This window comes from Salvia miltiorrhiza, chromosome 4, assembly GCF_028751815.1.
Source record: "Salvia miltiorrhiza cultivar Shanhuang (shh) chromosome 4, IMPLAD_Smil_shh, whole genome shotgun sequence".
In the NCBI taxonomy this organism is placed as follows: Eukaryota; Viridiplantae; Streptophyta; class Magnoliopsida; order Lamiales; family Lamiaceae; genus Salvia; species Salvia miltiorrhiza.
In genome coordinates this window covers 7,706,721-7,727,136 of record NC_080390.1, presented here as the reverse complement: position 1 = coordinate 7,727,136, position 20,416 = coordinate 7,706,721, and the positions used below count along the sequence as shown (strand labels likewise).

Here is a 20,416-nt window from a genome sequence, read left to right as displayed (position 1 = left end):
TAAGGAATTAGCATATATGTATCTCCGTGTGTGCTATCATGCAATTGCGCAACCATCAACATTTGAAGATCATGCGAAAAAGGATCAATCATGCAAGCATAGTCGAAATCTAATCTAAACCCACAGCAGGAAACAATAAAATCGTAGATCTGCTCATATGGTTCATTTTAGCGCGCATCTATCAACGTATTTTGTGCGAATCACGCCGATTTCTCTCCTTAACTAGATCTCGATCTAGAATGCACCTGCGAAGATGAGGAACTTCGAGATGAATTCTAGAAAAATGGAACAATCATCGATTTTTCTCACGTCTTAGCTCAAATTTCCCACAGACGGCGCCAGCTGATAAATCTATAATTGAAACCTATAGGATCTACGGTGGAGATTCACTATCGTCTACCTGTGTTCCCATGATTCACCGATCTTTAAGAGAATTTCTAGAGAGGAAAAGAAAGAGAAGGATTCTCAAAGCAATAAAAGAGAGAGCGTGTGTTTTATTTCATCATCGTAGGTATTTATAGGTATTACAGTCGGGGTAAAGTAGTAAATTCGTTTGGTCATCTATTTCGCGTGCTCACCATTAGACTAATTAAGGCTATTACTAGACTATAACTTGTCAGGTCATTGTCCCCTAACTACAGAGCTGGATTCTGTCCTCACCATCCTGCTCTGTCTGGTAGCTCTGGATTTCCTTCCTCGGAGCAGACTTCTACTCTTTGGCTCTGCTTTGCTAAGTAGCTCCGCCTTCTAGCAAATTGTCTCTGGCGTGTAGCTCCGCGCTCTGGTTCTGACTTTAGTTCTGGTCACTTGGCTCTGACCTTGTCTCTGACAACTTAGTTCTGGCTTTGACTCTAATAGCTTAGCTCTGACTCTGGATCTGGCAGCTTGGCTCTGGCTCTGACTCTAATACCTTAGCTCTGACTCTGGACCTAATTAGTTCTGTCGTGCCCTATTCTGGTGAGGCGATCTTCAGCAGTGCTGCCTCTGGTGAAACGAGCTCTGGTATTGCTAAGCATTGTACCGATAAGTGTCATAGCCCTTACCGGTATTCCATTCTGGTTTTCCAAGTGAGGCCACGTGTCTTGATCTTAGGGCCTCGCGTATTTCACCCCTCATCAGATAGACTTATTTATTTCTATAATTTCGACCGCACCTTCCTATAAGATCAATCAACCAAACAAGTTATAGTATTTACTCTTAAAAATATGAAGTGTAATTAATGGCACCTACTTAGCCAATAAACAGAAGCCCTTCGTAATTACGCTCCTTGGTATATTAAAAAAAAAATCGATGTGTGCAAACTATTCTGGATGTTTATTTCTTTATAATTAAGGCCTACAGTCTAATAGCCAATGAGGCCTTGCTCTAGTGGCAAAACTGAGACATCCAAATACTCTTCTTTGTGAGAGGTCTTGGGTTCAAACCCGCCTGCGTGCGGTGTTGTATTGTTTGAGTCTTGGGTTCAAACCTGCCTGCGTGCGGTGTTGTATTGTTTGGTATTGAGGTTTCACAACAAATTAACAAGAAATATTAGCAAGATTTATTATATGTACTTGTTAATTCATTCGGCAACAAATTAGCAAGAAATATTAGCAAGATTTATTATGAATAATTGGGTATTATATTATAGGTTGATTTGTCTCTCTCCCAATTTATATATTTTCATATTGCAAATATTTATAGAAAAAATATTTGTTAATATTTATCCATAATATATTTTTAAATTAAAACAAAAATAATGAATATTTAAGTTTTTATTTAATAAAGGATGTAAATATTTGTTGATAATAAATAAAAATATTTGTTAATAACCAAAAATGCAAATATGTCATAATAATTATCCTTTATATATTTGTTTAACAAAAAATAAAAATATTTGTTTCTTATCATCTATTTTTTTAAAATAAAATATTATTAAAATATCCTTTTAAACAATGAAAAAAATAGAAGAAATGAAAAAAATACTATCAGTTTACGAACTACTGTTTCACTAAATACTTAAAGTTACATGTAGAGTGTTATTTGTGTTAGAGTGCTAATATAACTAAAAAATCATATTAATATTGATTATATGTGTAAAGTGTTAGTGTTTATGTTATAAGTTATGTCAATATGCTATGCTACAATCTTTTAATAATAAATCATCATTAATATTTATAAAACTAATTAATAGGTAAATTTATATTATAAACTATATAATTTTGTACTTAAATACAAATAAAACCTTAACATTGATCGTTTTGTATCGATTCGATCCTCAAGCTTTAGGCACCCATTTACAACCATACTAGTAATTTGAAGAGTCTCATACATTAACAATAGTATCTAATTATTACATAAAATTATAGTGTAGTAGAATAACAATATATTAGTAAAAATTAGATTCCAACACTTAAATTTGAATATGAATATATATATATAACTAACTAAGAAGATCGTCGCACATTGGATAAATTAAATAAAAATAAAAATATTAGAAAAATATTTAATAAAATAAGTTAAAGATACAAAACAAGAAAATAGAAATGAAAAAAGTACAAAAATAAATATTGCTTCAACTTAGAAATTCAACTTAGATAAGATGAAATTGAATTGGGGATTATGAACTTCAAGTTAGATCGAGTGAAATTGAATTGGGGATTATGAAATTCAAGTTAGATTTCTAGTGAAATTGAATTGGGGATTATTAAATTCAACTTAGATAAGATTAAATTGAATTGAGTATTATAAAATTACAAATTACAATTTTATACTTAAATACAAATAAAAGCTTAACATTGATTCGTTTTAAAAATAAATCATCATCAACCGCATTGTTTAATTATTACATAAAAATATAATCTATATAATATATAAAAGATGAGTTTTTTCCCTCCATCTTTTTTTCCTCTGTTTTTTCTTTCTTCTCCCACCAATTTTTTTCTCTATTTTTTTATACTCCCTCCGTCCCAAAGAAAACAGCGCGTATTCCTTTTTGAGCCGTCCCAACGAAAGTGGTGCATTTTCTTTTTTTGGTAATAATTTTACACTACAAACAACGTGGTCCCACACACCTTTACACACTTTTACACTATAATCTTATTCTCCTTAAATCCCGTGCTGAAAAGAAGCGCACCGCTTTCGTTGGGACGGAGGTAGTATAATTTAATTTTTTTCTAAACATCTTCAAATTTAATTTACGCATAAATATTTAATATGCATATTATATAGGGTTAATTAGTATCAAATTGCCCCTATCGATGGCGTCCCTATGACTTTTAGCCCCCTAAAGTCAGGGGGGAGTGCTGCCCACTACCTTAACGTGACTTTTTGGCACCAATTTCCCCCCTATCGATAGGGGTCCCCCTCGCGTTTAGCCCCCTAAAGTCAGGGGGGAGAGCTGCCTCCGTCGAAAGGCTGGGGGAAAATTGGTGCCAAAAAGCCACGTTAAGGTAGTGAGCAGTTCTCCCCCCTGACTTTAGGGGGCTAAAAGCCATAGGGACGCCATCGATAGGGGGCAATCTGATACTTAACCCTATTATATATAAGTGCGTGACAAAATATTTAATATTATATAAAATTCATCAAAAATGAATTTAAAATGAATAAATTATTAAAACTTTAAAATATTTTATTTCCTCTCTCTTCGTTAATATTTTACAACTTTTTATTTATGTTTGTGTATGAAAATATTTATTTATTTATTATGACGCGCAATACTCTATAATAAAAATGTGTAATGTTAATTTTCATTATCAAATAATTTAGAGGAATTGATATGTTTATTTTACTTTTAAAATATATTTTGCATTTATTTATATATTAGTTCTGTTTAATATTTATACTTATTTATTTAAACGTGTCATTTAATTTTCGTGTTCGCCGTGCATAGCACGGATGGCGTATTAGTGTAGTAGAATAACAACATATTAGTAAAAACTGGATTCTAACGCTCAAATTTTAATATGAATAGATATTTAAAATATAAATGAAGAGAGTCACACATTGGATATATAAAATAAAATAAAAAAAAAAATAGATAAAATATTAGAAGAATATAAAATAAAATTAAGATACAAAACAAGAAAATAGAAATGAAAAAATATGAAAAAGAGTAATGCTTCTAAAAGAAATTGATCATGAGACGTATCAAATATTAACCTAACTCATTGTCATCTTTCCTATTTCTTATATTCAATAATAAATAAATAAAATAAATCTTGTATATATGTCAAATTATATGCACTTTTCTATATACAATAAAATATATTAAATTTTATATAAATATTTAATCAAGAATATAAATTATTAATTAGTAATGCAATATTTGTTTACAAAAACTAAATCTTGAAATGACCACATATAAAATTAATAACAATGCACCTTTTAAATAAGCTAGAGAACGAAATTCCTAAAGCTTTATATATATATAATTAATAAATGATAAAAAAAAATCAAGTCAATATATCCAAAAATAAATCAATACATATTAGGTAGTAATAAATTAGTCAAACATAATATAATTGATTTAATGTATAAAGGGAAATAATCTTTAACTATTAAGGAAAGTGTTGGGAACTTAATGAAATATCCTAATCCTAATTCTGATAATACCAAAATCAATAGGTTTCACTTGTAATACACTAGAATTGTTCGAACTCAAGTGTTAGATTTCTTTTCTAGTTTAGTTGCTGTTCTGAAGACTGAAGCCACGCACTCCCGAAGTACAGCCGCATTAAATGCTGAGATCTCAGGATCGTCCTTTCTCTGCAGAGGCCATTCTTTTTTGGTGATTACCTTTTCAGAGATGTCACATCTCCTGCTCTTCAAAGTAGTCGCTCTCACCAAACAAGGAACCTCGAAGATTGAAGCCTCAGCCCAAGTTCAAATTACTCTCTAACGGAAGAAATCTTGAAGACCATCTCCGCCAACGGATATATTCAAGACGTCTCCTATAAATTGTGCTCGAGGATCACTTCAATCTTCACCGATTCAACAACATAAGCTGAAACGCTGCCGAATTCGTTACTCAACAAAATCAAGCCTCCCCAAAGTTTGAATCGAAGAAGAGAATCACAAAGTCAAAAATCAGTCATTGTTGATTACATACATTCTCTTAGAACTTAGGCAAATATTGTATATCCAAAGCCTAGGTAAAACTGACTGCAAATAACCTGTTCTTTGTGGTTTAGTTGGCAATTTTTCAAACATCTTTTCAACGAACTGAATTGAGAGTTTGTGTCGAAAAGGAGTTCAGACCAGTGCTCTGTCTCCGTGAGATCTTAGTGTCCAGTGTGCGCTAGGAGTGAGAAATCCAACCCAGTGTGTTGGTACTGAAGATAGGCTCTTCAGTTGTTTCGGTTTGTTGCACACGTATCGGTTGCAAGCACACGCATCAGTTTGTTGTGCACCCGTAAGCACATGCCCAGTGAAGTTGTTGGTCTGATCAACCGACCGTGGATGTAGGAAGTGTTTTCCGAACCACGTAAAAATCTCTGTGTTATTTACATCTTTCAGTAGTTACCTTCTTACTTGTGCTTTTGCTTTCCTAAACTGAAAACTGATTAATTGCAAAGAGAAACTTAACTGCTGACAACGTGATTAAAATTACAGGCTATTTCGAAACAAAAGTTTTCCGCTGCGTGTGTTATTAGTCTAACTGATCTATCTTCTGATAGTCAGTAAGATTCATAACATCTCTCTGTTTATCAAACTCGACTGAAGCCTTACGTGTATCAGTTAAAGTATTTGACTTAACTGATAGCTCTTTACTGAAGAGTATTCAGTATCAGCCGTCAACCTAGTTTTGACAAAACTCTTTTTAGTAAAAAGGTTGAGTCAGTTTGTATTTAAAGTTTCATTTTGAAAAATAGCCTATAGGTGTATTCCCCTCATACACCTATTCGAGACCCTCCGAACCTAACAGAAAGAGATTTATTTTCATATTTGAAATTTGATACTCCCTCCGTCCCAAACGAAATGTCTTGTTTTCCTTTTTGGGTTGTCCCAAACGAAATATCATATTTCCTTTTTTGGCAATACACTCTCTCTCTATACTTAATATTTAAATAATTTCCACCAACCCACTTTATCTACTTTATACACATTTCTTAATCTCCGTGCCGAAAAGAAATAGGACATTTCGTTTGGGACGGAGGGAGTACTTAAATTTATTTTCATAAAATTGGTGAAGGCTATAAATGTCAAAACACATTTTAGAGAATGAGAATTTACTAAAATGTCCAATTATGTTTATACATATTATGTATGAACAGATGTTGTTTTTCTTTGGAAGCGCCGTGTGGGCTTCTTGGGTTGTGGGGGCCGGACTCTATTGGAGGCGATGGTTAGGCCGAAACTTCTGAAGAGATGCCTCCCGCCCCCATCCCGTTTCTTGTTTTTCCTGGCTCTTCCTATTGAGTACTCTTTTTCCACTTTAAGATTTTTGTCTTTGGATTTTTTTTTTTTAAATGTTGTTTTAACGAGGCTCATCCCTTAATTTACTCTTCTGTGCATTCAAGGGTTTTTGGTTGTTTCTCTTCGTTCTTTTTTTTATATAAAGCCGCAGTTATATTATGTATGAATAGATTTATCCTTAAAAAAATGCCTACATTCTAATGATCGAACTACACAGAAACACAAAAGGCAATAATACATTAACTAATAACTAATAAGTATTGTGGTGAAGTCAATCTACGTAATTTACTTTTTGCATTGACCAATATGCTCAATTATGTGATATTTTATGTTTACGTAGATGGACTCCACCACAATATTTTAGTTTATTTTATGTCAATCCAACTTCAGTTTTAAAACTTGATTATTATTTTTTTGTTACTATAATTTGATAACTCGATCAATACCAATGTATAAATGAGATTTTTATATATATTAACCATAATAATTTATACCATTACTTATCATTTGAGATAGATATTACATACGGCATACAACTTCGTAAAAAAACGATAGATATTAGATACTTACTGTATGATTACTTAGTGATCAATCAAATTATATTATAAAATATTTAATTAAATGAACAGCGAGCGAACTGGAATAGTACTCAAATAAAGATTAATAATTTTAATTTTAAATGAATCTTCTGCATGCATAATTGTGGTTGAAGACTAACCGTGTCTAAAAATTATCATAACTATTACTAGGGTGTACAAAATATTCTATCGCGATAACTAGAAACTAATATGATAGATAAATAAAATTAATACCATTAATTAATCTATCATTTATATTAATCGGTTGATGAATTCCTATCATGTTTAATTATTTGATATAAATTATCTATTTACTTATTTTATTATGCTTAGCTAACGCCTCGATAAAAGTTAGACAACACTTTCTCTCTAAAACTTTATTCTATGAGATTAAAGATAAAGTTTAACAATTAATATAAAAAAATTTAAAATAGCCAATTTTACTACTTTCATCTTCACAATTAAAAATCTATTTAATTTGAATTGCTTTTTAAACAGGGTAATTCACAATTTAAAATATGTTTAATGTTAAAAAAACAACTTCCAATTTAATATCAATTTCAAATCAATTTGAAAATTAAGTGGCAATTTGTAGTTATAATAAAATTGAATGTTTATTTGTAAACTATATTTTTTATTTTTATCATCTTTTTCTTTAACTTCTTATTATTTGTTTTATTTATTTCCAAAATTATGAAATTTGATTAATTATAAAATATTTAATATGCATATCAAATTAAAGATCACGATAAGAGCTTTAACTTGATATATTTTATGTAAATATTTGATTTTAAATATAAAAATATATTTGTTTAAATATTGCAATTTAAAAAAAAATTATGTCCTCTCTCATGCATCTTTTTTTAATAATCTATTTTTAATTCTTTTTTATTAGTATTTTTTTATTTTTTAACTTGTTTTTTAACTTTTCAAAATATCAAATTTTATAATTGTGAATTATTCTTTATTTTTTATTTTAATATTCAATTCAAATATATTCCGTTAAAATTAATTTTTTATTATATTTATATGTGTGATAATTGAACTAGTATCAATTTTATATAAATATAATCTATAATATATTAATAAGGCAAGTTCCAATTTGAAATCAGTTTTAAAAATTATACTCCCAAAGTTCACATATTAAAATTTTAAAATATTCACATATTTTTAAAAAAAATTAAAATATATTAAAAATTTGTTTACATATTAAAATTTTAAAAAATTCACTCTCTCATCTTTTTTTGAATAAATATATTTTCTAATTTTTTTACTAATATAATTGTGAATTCTTCTTAATTTTTTTATTTTTTCAATATTCAACTCAAATATATTCAGTTAAAATTATTTTTTATTATATTTGTAAGTATGATAATTGAATCAGAGCATTAGCAGTGGTTGAGTAAGAAGCTTACTTAATAGAAGGGGATGGACCACAATGAGTAAGGAAGCCACAGTGGGATGACTTGATCTCCTACTTGATCTTTTTAGTTTTGATTTTTGTATTTTTTATTTAAATTTAATTGCACAATTTTTAATAACACTATTCACTTCAAATTTAAATTGCATTAATTTTAAAATCCTAAAAATTACATAAACCTTAAAAATTTAAAAACATGTCTTAAAATAACTATTCTGGCCCTAGAGGCCCGAAACGTGCCCAAACGTGCTCGATCAAATCATGTTGGAGCTGAGCATGTATCTGCATATCTCTGATAATTGCATATCTTTGCACGTATTCCTCAAAGCTAGGTCGAGCACTCTCCGTCGAGTCACTGCTAGACGCCCCGTGTCATGCGTCGTTATCTCTCCAGTGGGTAGCCGCTTCACCTTTGTTCTCCACAATCATGTTGTGGAGAATGATGCAACACATCATGATATCCTTGAGATGCTCGACATACCAACTCTGCGCCGGACTTTGAATTATTCCCCATCGAGCTTGAAGCACTCCAAAGGCACGTTCGACATCCTTTCGTGCTGATGCTTGCATCATCTTGAACCTCGCCTCCTTTGGATTGGTCGCCATCGGTGGACTCTTGACGAAGCAACGCCACTCTAGATATATGCCATCACACAAGTAGTAGCTCATCTAGTAGTATTGTCGGTTGGCCTCAAAGATCACTGGCGCCGACGTTCCTTCCAAGACGTCGAAGAACATAGGTGACTGGTTTAGAACGTTGATGTCGTTGTTCGAACTGGCTACACTGAAGAAAGCATGCCAAATCCATAAATTGTGGGATGCAACGGCCTCCAAGATCAAGGTGGGCTTCCCTTAACCATCGAGTGTATATGCGCCATGTCACGCCTTTAGGCAATTCTTCCACGCCCAATGCATACAATCAAGACTCCCGAGCATCGGAAAATCCGTGTCGCGCCTTGTGCATCTGAAGAAGGCGTTGGACGTCCGCCGTCGTAGAACGTCGAAGATACTCGGCACCGTATGCTCGGATGATAGCTCTGCATAATTTCTTTAGGCATATACGCCCCGTCGTGTCGGCGATCTTGAGATACTCGTCGAAAGTATCCGCACTGACGCCGGTGGCCAATTGACGGATAGCCACCATGCATTTCTGAAAAGGCGTGAGAGAGTCCCGGCCCGCAGCATCATAGCTCATCCGGAAGTAACCATCTTCACCTTGCACAGCATCGGCGATGCGCAAGAACAACTCCTTATGCATTCGAAAACGCCGTTGAAAAAAAGTAAGCGTGTACGTCGGATTGTCGTTGAAGTAGTCTTGCATAAGATGTAAATGGGCAACCTCACAATCACGATAGACGTAAGACTGGTGGTGAATAACACGTTCTGGCTCCGGTTGGGAGAGCATTTGAGCAATCACTTGTTTCTGCTTCTTGATCTCATCGACGATTTCTTGCGCAACCCCGTTGGATTTAGACGAAGAAGTATCATCAAACCATTCGGCCATTTTTAGAGGAAGAGAATATAAAAATTTAGTAGAGAAAGATAGAGATTGAAGGAGAAAATTTGTTGGATATGTGAATGAATGAGAAATGAGGGATATTTATAGAAAGAAAAAAAAAAGTTGAAGAAAGCGCAAGAAAGCCGTTGGAAACAAAAACAAAAACAAAATTAAATCGGCTACAAAGCTGTTGATTTCAAAATTAAATTATCCATCAGGCCTTGCCCGAAAAATCGAGTATAACTCGAGTAAGCAGCAGTTGCAGTGGGATACTCGATCTCCGGCTTACTCAAGTAAGCTGGATCGAGTATCCCACTATGGATGCTCTCAATATTAGTTTTATATAAATATAACAATTTTAAAATAATTTTCGTGCATTAGATGGGGTGCAAATGTTAGTTAAAGATAAAACAGTTCTTTAATCTAGAAAATACTCCCTCCGTCCCACGAATCTTGACACGTATTCCTTTTTGGGCTGTCCCACGAATCTTGACACATTTCCAAATAAGATAATAATTATTATCTTCTCTCTCCTACTTTATCACTTTTATTACATTTTCTCTCCTACTTTATCATTTTTATACTTTATTAACTACACACTTAAAACACTAATCTACTACTCCTTAATTCTCGTGCCAAAATCAAACGTGTCAAGATTCGTGGGACGAAATGAGATTCCTTCTTTTCTTAAGCCAATATTTGAAGATAAGCCCTCTCCCAGTTAAATGGACCTTCTTGAAGCAAAGCGATCAACACCAATTTGTGTGGTCTTGAGAGATGACCAGGTGATCCAAGAATGCCAAACCAGCACCTCTTGATCATTTTGGCGATTGGCCTGAGATGGGGATGCAATCTTGACATGCTCAAAACATTTGTGATGTTGGAATCGAAAGATGCATCATTCATCAGTGTATCTCTCATCAGATTGGTGGCTTCTTCATCAGTGAAGAATGGAGATGGTCCTTCTGTTGGAAGATTGAACAGTTCTCTTGCTGCTCGAGAGACGTTGATGGTGAACTTCGTTGATTCTGAGAAATCTTCGTTGGTGAAGACATGGATTTCCGTTGTGAAGTCACCAGTTGACTCATCAGTCTTGATGTTGTCATAGAATTCTCTGATGGTCTGCTTGTCGAGAAGGAATTCCGGCGAGCTTTGAAGAAACCTCGTCCATCCATGGCGTTCCAAGATTTCATTAATCTTGTCATATTTAGTGAGACTCTGAAGAGCCTCAGATGTAACGATGGATTCGTAACATATTGCCTGTTGAGATATGGATTTTGCCATGTGGATTTTGAAAGGAAAGATTTTTGCAAAAATCTGTAAACTGTTCTCACAGAGATTGAACTGTGGAATTCACTGTTAGTCTTGGAGAGAAAGCACACTTCAAAATTTTTGGCACAAAAGATTCTCTGAGATTGAGTAAATCTTTTTCAGAAGATGAAACAATTTTAAAGAGAATATGGAAGATCGTGCACAAGGCGGTTTCAATAAACTTTTGAAATCCGTGCAAATAGAGACGTGGCACGTGGATCAATCCGCTTGTTAGTAAAAAGGGCGGGATCGTGTGATCGTGTGTCATCCATAATTAAACGGAATTTCTACGTGTCATTTAACAAGAAAATGAGAAAGTAAATTTTAATGACACATCAGCTAAGAGCAATTTTCAGTCGAAATAAGTAAAGGAACTCAGTCATTAAAAAAAATGAATTTGTTGAGAGAAGCTTACACAGTGACTAGCACTAGATTAGTCGTTAACTGTAGTGGAAGTTCGGAAGTTCCCCCTTAAATGGATGACTGGTTCTCCTTCAGCTACTACTTTGTCAACTGTTGCTGCACGTTCTTCTCTTGTTTCATCATTCTTCTGAACTGAAGTGTTTCTTCATGAATCACTTCTTCAAATACTTTTGACGTCCTTTTGAAGTCTATCTCTGTTTCCTCAAGACGTGGCAGAAGTTCTTGTTTCTGAGACTGAAGCAATTTCAGTCTGTTGATCAGTCTACGCTCTTTAACATTTCTTCTATCAGCTTCGTCTTCGTCTGATAATAGCGCATGATGATCCTTCGAGCATCTTGCACATGATTGATCTCTCTGATGATCTGTCCTAAGGAGATTTTCAAATCTCATTCTTAGGTCTTGATACTCTTGTCGAATTTGATCATATCTGCTTGTTCCTTCTGATTGTGAGTAGGTTGGACTCTGATTTTCTTCTGAAAAGATGATTCTGTCGTCGTGGTCAGAATCCAATGTCCCAATCTCAAGTTCGTTGACTCCTCGAAATTATGTATGAACAGAATCGCTGGAGGAGTCTTTCTTGATCCTGTTCATGAAAAGAGAAAGAGAAGACACACAGGGAACAAGAAGTAAACACAGAACAAGCAGTCTCAAGAAGAATCTTGAGAAGAAATTGGTCAAAGAAAAATTACCCTCAGTAGGATCTAGTTCAGTTAGAACCTAATCAGAAACAGAATGTTCTTGCGAACAACCTGCTCTGATACCAATTGTTAGGTCCGGAGGGTCTCGAATAGGTGTATGGGGGGATGGGGAATACACCTATGGGCTATTTTTCTCCTCTAAAACAGAGGGATCTCAAGATAGAGATCAAAACGAAACTTTACAAGCAAACTAAGACACCTGTTAACAGAAAGGAGTTTTGACCAAACAGGGTTGACGAATGATACTGAAAAACTCTTCAGTAAGAAGTTATCAGTTAAGTTACTGGAACTTAACTGATGCATGTTAAGGCTTCAGTCGAGTTTGCTAAAACAGAGATGATATCACTCTTCCTGACTATCAGAGGATAGATCAGTCAGACTGATATCATACGCAGCGGAAATAACTTTGTTTCGTAATAGCCTCGGTTGAGCACGTTGTTAGTCTTAGGTTTCCTTTTGCAGTTAATTAGAATTCAGTTTATCAAATGAAAGAACACAAGTATGAATGTAAAACTGAAAGCTGTAAATAACACAGAGACTTTTACGTGGTTCGGAAAACACTTCCTACATCCACGGTCGGTTGATCAGACCAACAATCCACTCCGCAAGTGGTTAACTGGTGCACTGTAAACCGAACCGTGTGCTTGCCGGGTGCACACAACCGTACCACTGAAGATTCCACTCTTCAGTACCAACACTTCACTCGCGTTGGATTTATCACTCCTAGCACGACCTTACACTAGGATCTCACGGAGTCAGAGTACCTTCCTGAACTCCTTACCACTCAAACACTCGATTCTATCTCTCGAAAGGAGGTTTGAAAACTTACCAACTATTCTTCAAAGAACAAGTTCTTTAGAGCAAGTTTGACCTAGGCTTCTGGGTAAACAGAGGTTTGCCTAAGGTCTAAGAGAATGTATGTAATTAGCAGTGACTGATTTTTGGCTTTGGAATTCTCTTCTTCGATTCAAGCTTTGGGGAGGTTAAGCTTTTGGCTGAGAAACTATTTTGGCAGAGTTTCAGCTTATGTTGTTGAATCGGTGAAGATTGAAGTGATCCTCGAGCGCTATTTATAGGAGAGGTCTTGAATAGATCCGTTGGCGGAGAACGTCTTCAAGATTTCTTCCTTTGGAGTGCTTTTCGAATTTGGGCTGAGGCTTCAATCTTCGAGGTTCCTTGTTTGGTGGGAACGACTATGTTGAAGAGCAAGAGATGTGACGTCTCTGATAAAGTAGCCACCAAATAGGAATGACCTCTGCAGAGAGGGATGATCCTGAGATCTCTGTATTTAATGCGGCTGTACTTTTTGGAGTACGTGGCTTCCTTTGAACGTTGGAAGTTCAGTCCGAAGAAGAATGTTTAACTGATACTTGACTTTAGTATCAGTCCGCTGAGTCCACGCGGCACGCATTAAGTAATCAGTTTCGAACTGATTCTTCAACTGATACTTCAGTTGGTATCTTCAGTCTTCAGTCTTCAGTCATTCGTCCTTCAGTCTTCAGTCTTCAGAACCGCAAACTAACTAGAACCGAACACTAACACTTGAGTTCAAACAGTTGTAGTCCATTACAATTAAGACCTATGGATTTTGGTATCATCAAAATAAGGATTATGATATTCCACAAAGTTCCCAACATTCATATATCAATATGCAAATGCAAAAAATGTAATGATTTTTTCTTTTCTTTTTTTTTGGCAAAAATGTAATGAAATCGAGTAGACATTTCCTATTACACTTTCTCTTATTCAAACTTTACATTCCACCCAATGATTTTCACCGGTCTTGTCTTGTATGTGTACACGCGTTTGAATTTAACTGCACCGACAATGACGCTACGGCGTGGGGCCAGGTGACGCAAACTCACCGGATGATGACCAAAGCAGGCTTCGAAACCAACGTTAACAGAAAAAAATAAAGACAAAAAAAGTTGGTGCTGGTCCGCCGCTTAACCAGCAATCAACTACTTCCACGTAGCTCACGTCAACATGTTTGCCTCCACCTCCAATAATTTCAATTTCAAGACCACAAAATCACATAAAAATATAGCCAAATTGTAGAATTAGTATTTTTTGAGATTAAATAGTTTAAATTTGCACTTCACCAGCACTTTTAAAATATATTCTTAAGAGTTATTTGATTTACAAATACTCTCTCCGTTATTTATAAAGTGTCCTCAACCATTAGAATGTATATATATACCAATAAAATAAGATATTTATATTTATAATTTTATTAATTATCATAATAAATACAGATGCACAACTAATTATTATATTCAAATAAACTTTAAATAAAGATAAAATAGGAAAAATATCATCATTACACTCTCAATTTTTGAAATATGACACTTATTAAGAAACAAGTATATTAAAATAGGGCACTTATTAAAAAATAGCGGGAGTATTGAGTTTGCTATACTTGATTTTTTGAAGTGTGATCTATTTCCTTTTATATAATTTGCAGGTTTGTATGAACAAAGTACTACTCCCTCATTCCTCATAAAATGTATCCAATTTGTCATTTTCGTTCGTCCTCATAAAATGTATTCAATCTATTTTTGGTAAGTTTTTCACTCACAATAAAGTAGGGCCCTTACTCCACTCACAACACATTCAATCATTTTATTAAAACTCGTGCCATTTACAAATGGATACTTTTTATAAGGACGGAGGGAGTATAATTTACTAATCCCTCCGTCCCAAACCAAATGGTCCTAAATTTACCGGCACAGAGATTAAGAAATATGTATAAAGTAGATAAAGTGTGTATAAAGTAGATAAAGTGAGTTGGTGAAAATTGTTTAAATATTAAGTATAGAGAGAGAGTGTATTGCCAAAAAAGGAAATGGGTCATTTGGAGTGGGACAACCCAAAATAGAAATAGGGTCATTTGGAGTGGGACGGACTCCTTCCGTCCCACTTGAAATGTCTCAATGTCCTATAGTTTTGAGACATTTCAAGTGGGACCGAGGGAGTATAATTTTCAGATAATTGTGCAATTAAATATGAGATTTACTCGTATATATTTCGATTAAGTATGGCGGATTTTCCTATATTTACTCCCTTCGTTTCAATTCAATATGTCATGTTTGGATGTCTCATTCCAATAGGTCACTTCCTAAAATGAAAAATCAATACATAACAAACACCCCACATAACTCATTATTTACACTAGGGGTGAGCAAAACCGAACCGGATCCAAATAACCGAACCGAACCATTGGTATTTGGTCGGTTTGGTTCGGTTTTGAATTATTTTGATTTTGGATCGGTTCTAATTTTAGAAAAATCGAATTTTTTTTGGTCGGATCGGTTTTGTGTTTAAAAAATTTGAATGAAACCGAACCGACCGAAGTTTTTTAATTTAATAAGTTATAATATATATATATATATATATATGTGTATATATATATATGTATATATATAATTACAATTTTATCATAATTGAAATTGGTCAGTGGATAGGTAAATTTTATATTTATGGTTAATATTTGAGTTAAGGTTGGTTTAACTTATTTTGTTACAAAATTCTCATTGATAGGAAATACGTTTCTAAAATTAAAAATTTAAATATTATATCAAAGTTTGGATAAACCGAAAACCAAATCGAAACCTAAGTTTAAGTATGGTTTGGATCGGATCGGTTGGAAGGAGAATTTTGGTTCGGATCGGTTGACATTTTTTAAAAGTTTGGATGATTTGGTTTTAGGAGTTCGGATCGGTTTTCAACCGAACCGACCGATTGCTCATCCCTAATTTACACCAAATGGAATTATGCTCCACACATAATTATCCTCATTTCACTTAAAATTATCTTCACTTCTCTCTTCTACTTTTTTTGACAAATATATTTTTGAAAAAAATATTTTTTATATTTTATTATAAATTATTTGTTTTCTCAATATTCATATTCAAACCTTCGCACCTATTTAGTTGGGACAAATGAAGTTCTAATTATTACATCACAACGTGATAATCTCATGCTAGATGACCCAACTTGTTGCATCCTATATATTAGCATCACTAGATAGAACGTCTCAAGTTGTGAAAATTAAATTTTGGACTCAATTTTCATATGTTAATTAAGAAATTACATGAAAGGGAAATTTATCCCAACTTGGATAGTTAGTTGTCAAATTTGAACAAACATCTACTATTTTATATTTAGCTTAAACCTAGCTAGAGGCTACAAATAGACCTTTTAAGTTAATATAATCAATAACTTATAATCAAAGTAAATACAATGGTTTCCAAAGTTTCACACGTCTCTTTCTCACTTTCTCCCTCAATTATTTATCCAACAAATGTTGACCTCAATGTTCTTAATAACAAATAAATATACTTTTTCTAGAAAAGGTGGCGGCATATTATTTACTCAACGCTATTATTTCTTCAGCACTAAAACCTACCTTTTTCCTAATTGCAAAAGTCATTATAAGTTCAGTAATTAATTCGTAGTATAGAATTAATGTAGAGGATTAATTATACACTCATTATGAATATTCAGGGTTTTTAAATTAAGAGTGCGATAAATAATTAAATAATTATAAATATAAAAAATATTTAATAATAAAAATAAATATACTCAAATATTGTTTAATATTGAAGTTTAGGGTTTGTTTTTTAAGTTGAACTTATATTTTTTTAAGGTTATATTTTTAATTGGGGGTGCAAAAACTAAATCTCAAATAATTTACATATAAGTATTAATACTACTAAGATTTTTTTTTTTTTTGGGCTGCAGCTGCACCCCCATGTTATAAGCTGGATCTGCCAATGGTTGTAGGATACTGATTTTCGATGCAAGAACTTACGTAATTAGAAGTCTTCGTTTAGTATAAGGTAATAATGCTAAAATACATGAATATATATATATATATATATATATATATATATATATATTGTTTTACACATGAATTTAAAAATTTTCTTCTAAATACATGAATTTTTATTTCTTTTTTATTTTGCACGTACACGATAAATATTTTTTGGCGAATGAATATTAAGGTAGAAGCCAGAACTATCTATATGACTTAAATAAAATTCTTCCTAAATGGTGTAGTTGCACATTAGGAAAACTCCACTGCAAGAATACAAAAATATAATAACGAATCATTCGTCAAAAAAATTCATCATGTGCAAAATCATAATGAAATGAAAGTCCGTGCATTTAAAGGCAAAATTATAAATTCATATCCTAAATCAAAAATGTGTGAAAGTTCGTATATTTTTGACGTAATTATCCCTAAGTTAAAATCGAGAAAAGGTTAAAGTTGGAACAATTAATTTAGTGAACCTAAGAGTCACATTTTGGAGATCGAATTAAAAAAATTCATGCATTCTCATATGGTGGCTTGGTTGATAAATAAGTTGAATTCATTACTTTATTATCTGTAATGTAGTTCATAAATTATAACGCCTACACTCTATAGTGATATATACTACTCCAATTGAATTGAACAATGATTTCAATTCCATTTATTTATATTTGTTAGTAACTTGTTTTTTTAGGCATATATTTCACTACAAGAAAACGCGGCTCTAACGACCGAATTTTCGGTCGTTAAACTCGAAAAAACGGTCGTTACAGACCTAACGACCGAAACAACGACCGAAAACTGTGGTCGCCGTTTTGTTCGTCGTGTGGTCTTCAACGACTGTTTTTTTTCGGTCGTTGAAATTCAACGACCGAAATTTAATTATAACGACCGTTTATTCGGTCTTTAAAACCGCAGCCAAGCTCCCAGGGACGACGAAAATCAGGACTCAGCGACCGAACTTCGGTCGTTGATCAACGACCGTTTTCAAACGGTCGTTGATCTTCTGAGATCATCCACGACCGTTTTTAAACGGTCGTTGATCAACGACCGAAGTTCGGTCGTTGAGTCCTGATTTTCGGTCGTTAAACAACGACCGTTTTTAAAACGGTCGTTGTTCTTCCGAAAGAATTAACGACCGTTTTTAACTCGGTCGTTGTTTAAAGACCGAAATTTCGGTCGTTAGAGGTCGTTTTTCCTGTTTTTTCAGTCATTTCTTAACGACCGTTTTTTTTTAAATTTCGGTCGTTGTTTAATTTCGGTCGTTTTTTTGTTTTTTTGTTTTGTATTCCTGTTTTCAATTATATAACAATCTATAAATTATTCAAAATCATGAAGATGAGCAAAGTAGAAAGACATCAAATATAACAAAGTAGCAAATCATAAAATATGTCAACAAGTTTAGAAATTCAGTATTCAAAGTATAGTATCAAACAAACGATAGTAAATAATATAATCAGAGGTCCGGGTGGGTCCCATCAGAGGCGTCGGAGGGGGACTGTGCATGATATCCTCGCATGAGGAGGGCGATCTGGGCTTGCATCTCCTGTATAGCCTTGCTCTGAGCCTCCTCGCTCGCTCTCCTGACCTCTAGCTCCCTCTGTGTGGAGCTCAGCTCCTCCCTCAATGTAATGAGCTCATCTCTCGAGGCAACAGGGAAAGGAAACTGGGAGGTGTTAGTGGAGTGCGTGCTCGACGACTCGCCGCTCTCAGTAATCGCCCTAGACATCATCATGCCTAATCCCATGATGCGCCCCCTCGAATCAGGAGCGACGACCTCTCGGAAGATGCGCTCTACATCTACGGGCGTGACCTCTTCCTGTGTTTGGCGAAGCTCTGCCAATCGCCTCTCGACCTCCAACTACAATACAAAAATAGTTAGAATAGTTGTAAAATAATTTATTCGAACAAAGGAATTTAAACATACTAAATTAACGTCATACCCCGTGCTGCGCAGGTCGTCCAGCGGTATACTGTCCATTCTTATAATGCATCCGTCGAAAAGTCGCCCAAGTAGCCTCGTCAAAAGAAATATTGCTCTCCCGAGCCTTACAAAACACATTAAAAATATAAGTAACAATTTAGTAATGCATAAAAAATTTAAATAAAACGTTGTAAAGTTACCAGATGCTCAGCATGATCTAAAGCACTGCGCGACCCTCCATGATGGATAGCCATCCCTGTACCCGGACCGCCTGGCTCTGAGCGGCGATTCCTGGACGCCTGAGCAGACCTTGCCTGAGTATCAGGCAAAGCCCAATAAGCCCTCCAAGCTGCCTCAATGTTAGGCTGAAGATAATCAATCTTCTTCTTATGTATCAACAGGACCTTCTTGCAATTGCTGATGTAATCCTTGTACGCCACTCGCGTCGGACGGAAAGGAGCAGCAGCGGTCGCGTCGCGTCGGACAGAGAGAAGCAGCAGCGGTCGCGTCGGACGGAGAGGAGCAGCAGCGGCGGCGTCGGTGGAGGTGGCCGTTCGATGGACGGAGGCGGCGGTGTCGGGAACGGCGAAATCGGCGGAAGGAGGCGGAGAATCGGATGAGGAAAGGGTGGAGAAGAAAATGGGGGAAAAATTAGAAAACCTAAGTTAAGTCCGCGAATTCAACGACCGAATGTCAATTTAACGACCGTTTTTCGGTCGTTGCTAATTTTAATTATAATATTAATAATTTCGGTATACAACGACCGAAAAACGGTCGTTAAAAATAATTATTTCGGTCGTTAATATTAAATATATTTAAATAAATTAAAATACAACGACCGTTAAAAAACGGTCGTTAAATATTTCCGAAAACTTAAAAATATCAGAACTCAAATTTAAATAAATTAAAATACAACGACCGTTAGAAACGGTCGTTAAATTAAAAATATATCAAAATTCAAAAAAAAAACCAACGACCGTAAAAACGGTCGTAGTTACGGTCGTTATAAATTAACGACCGTTTCATTCGGTCGTAGGAAATAAAAAAATAAGATTTAAAATATTAAACAAAACGGTCGTTAATATTAAAATTTCGATCGTTACGGCCGCCTTTTTAACGACCGAAAATTTCGGTCGTTAATTTCGGTCGTTGGAGCCGCTGTTTCTTGTAGTGTTTGTTAGTAACTTATTTGCTCATTTCATAAACATAATATTCTACAAAACAAGAATGGTCGGTAATGAAAGGTGCACATCAATATATGCAATATATTCTACTTTAATTGAAGAAAAAAATGGAAGCAGTAGGGTTAGGGCGGGGACAGATGGTAAATTGTAGGTGGTGTGTGCAAAAAT

General features: G+C 34.3%; 1 protein-coding gene across 1 annotated transcript; it reads right to left on the bottom strand.

Annotated features, from left to right (window-relative positions):
- Window positions 1-18,561: 18,561 nt before the first annotated feature.
- Window positions 18,562-19,465, bottom strand: LOC131022545 (uncharacterized). Its single transcript, XM_057952053.1, has 3 exons — window positions 19,265-19,465; window positions 19,084-19,188; window positions 18,562-19,001 (listed from the first exon to the last, which is right to left on the bottom strand). Exons 1-3 carry the CDS (start codon window positions 19,316-19,318, stop codon window positions 18,597-18,599), a joined length of 564 nt encoding a protein of 187 aa, XP_057808036.1. The 5' UTR covers window positions 19,319-19,465; the 3' UTR covers window positions 18,562-18,596.
- Between the last annotated feature and the right edge of the window lie 951 nt (window positions 19,466-20,416).

What these genes read in the sequence shown, in the direction of transcription:
- LOC131022545 (XM_057952053.1), bottom strand. Translation starts at nt 19,318, where the DNA reads ATGGCTATCCATCATGGAGGGTCGCGCAGTGCTTTAGATCATGCTGAG. An exon ending in TAGATCATGCTGAGCATCTG is followed by an intron (nt 19,189 to 19,264) that starts GTAACTTTACAA and finishes GTGTTTTGTAAG; the next exon opens with GCTCGGGAGAGCAATATTTC. An exon ending in GACGACCTGCGCAGCACGGG is followed by an intron (nt 19,002 to 19,083) that starts GTATGACGTTAA and finishes TTTGTATTGTAG; the next exon opens with TTGGAGGTCGAGAGGCGATT.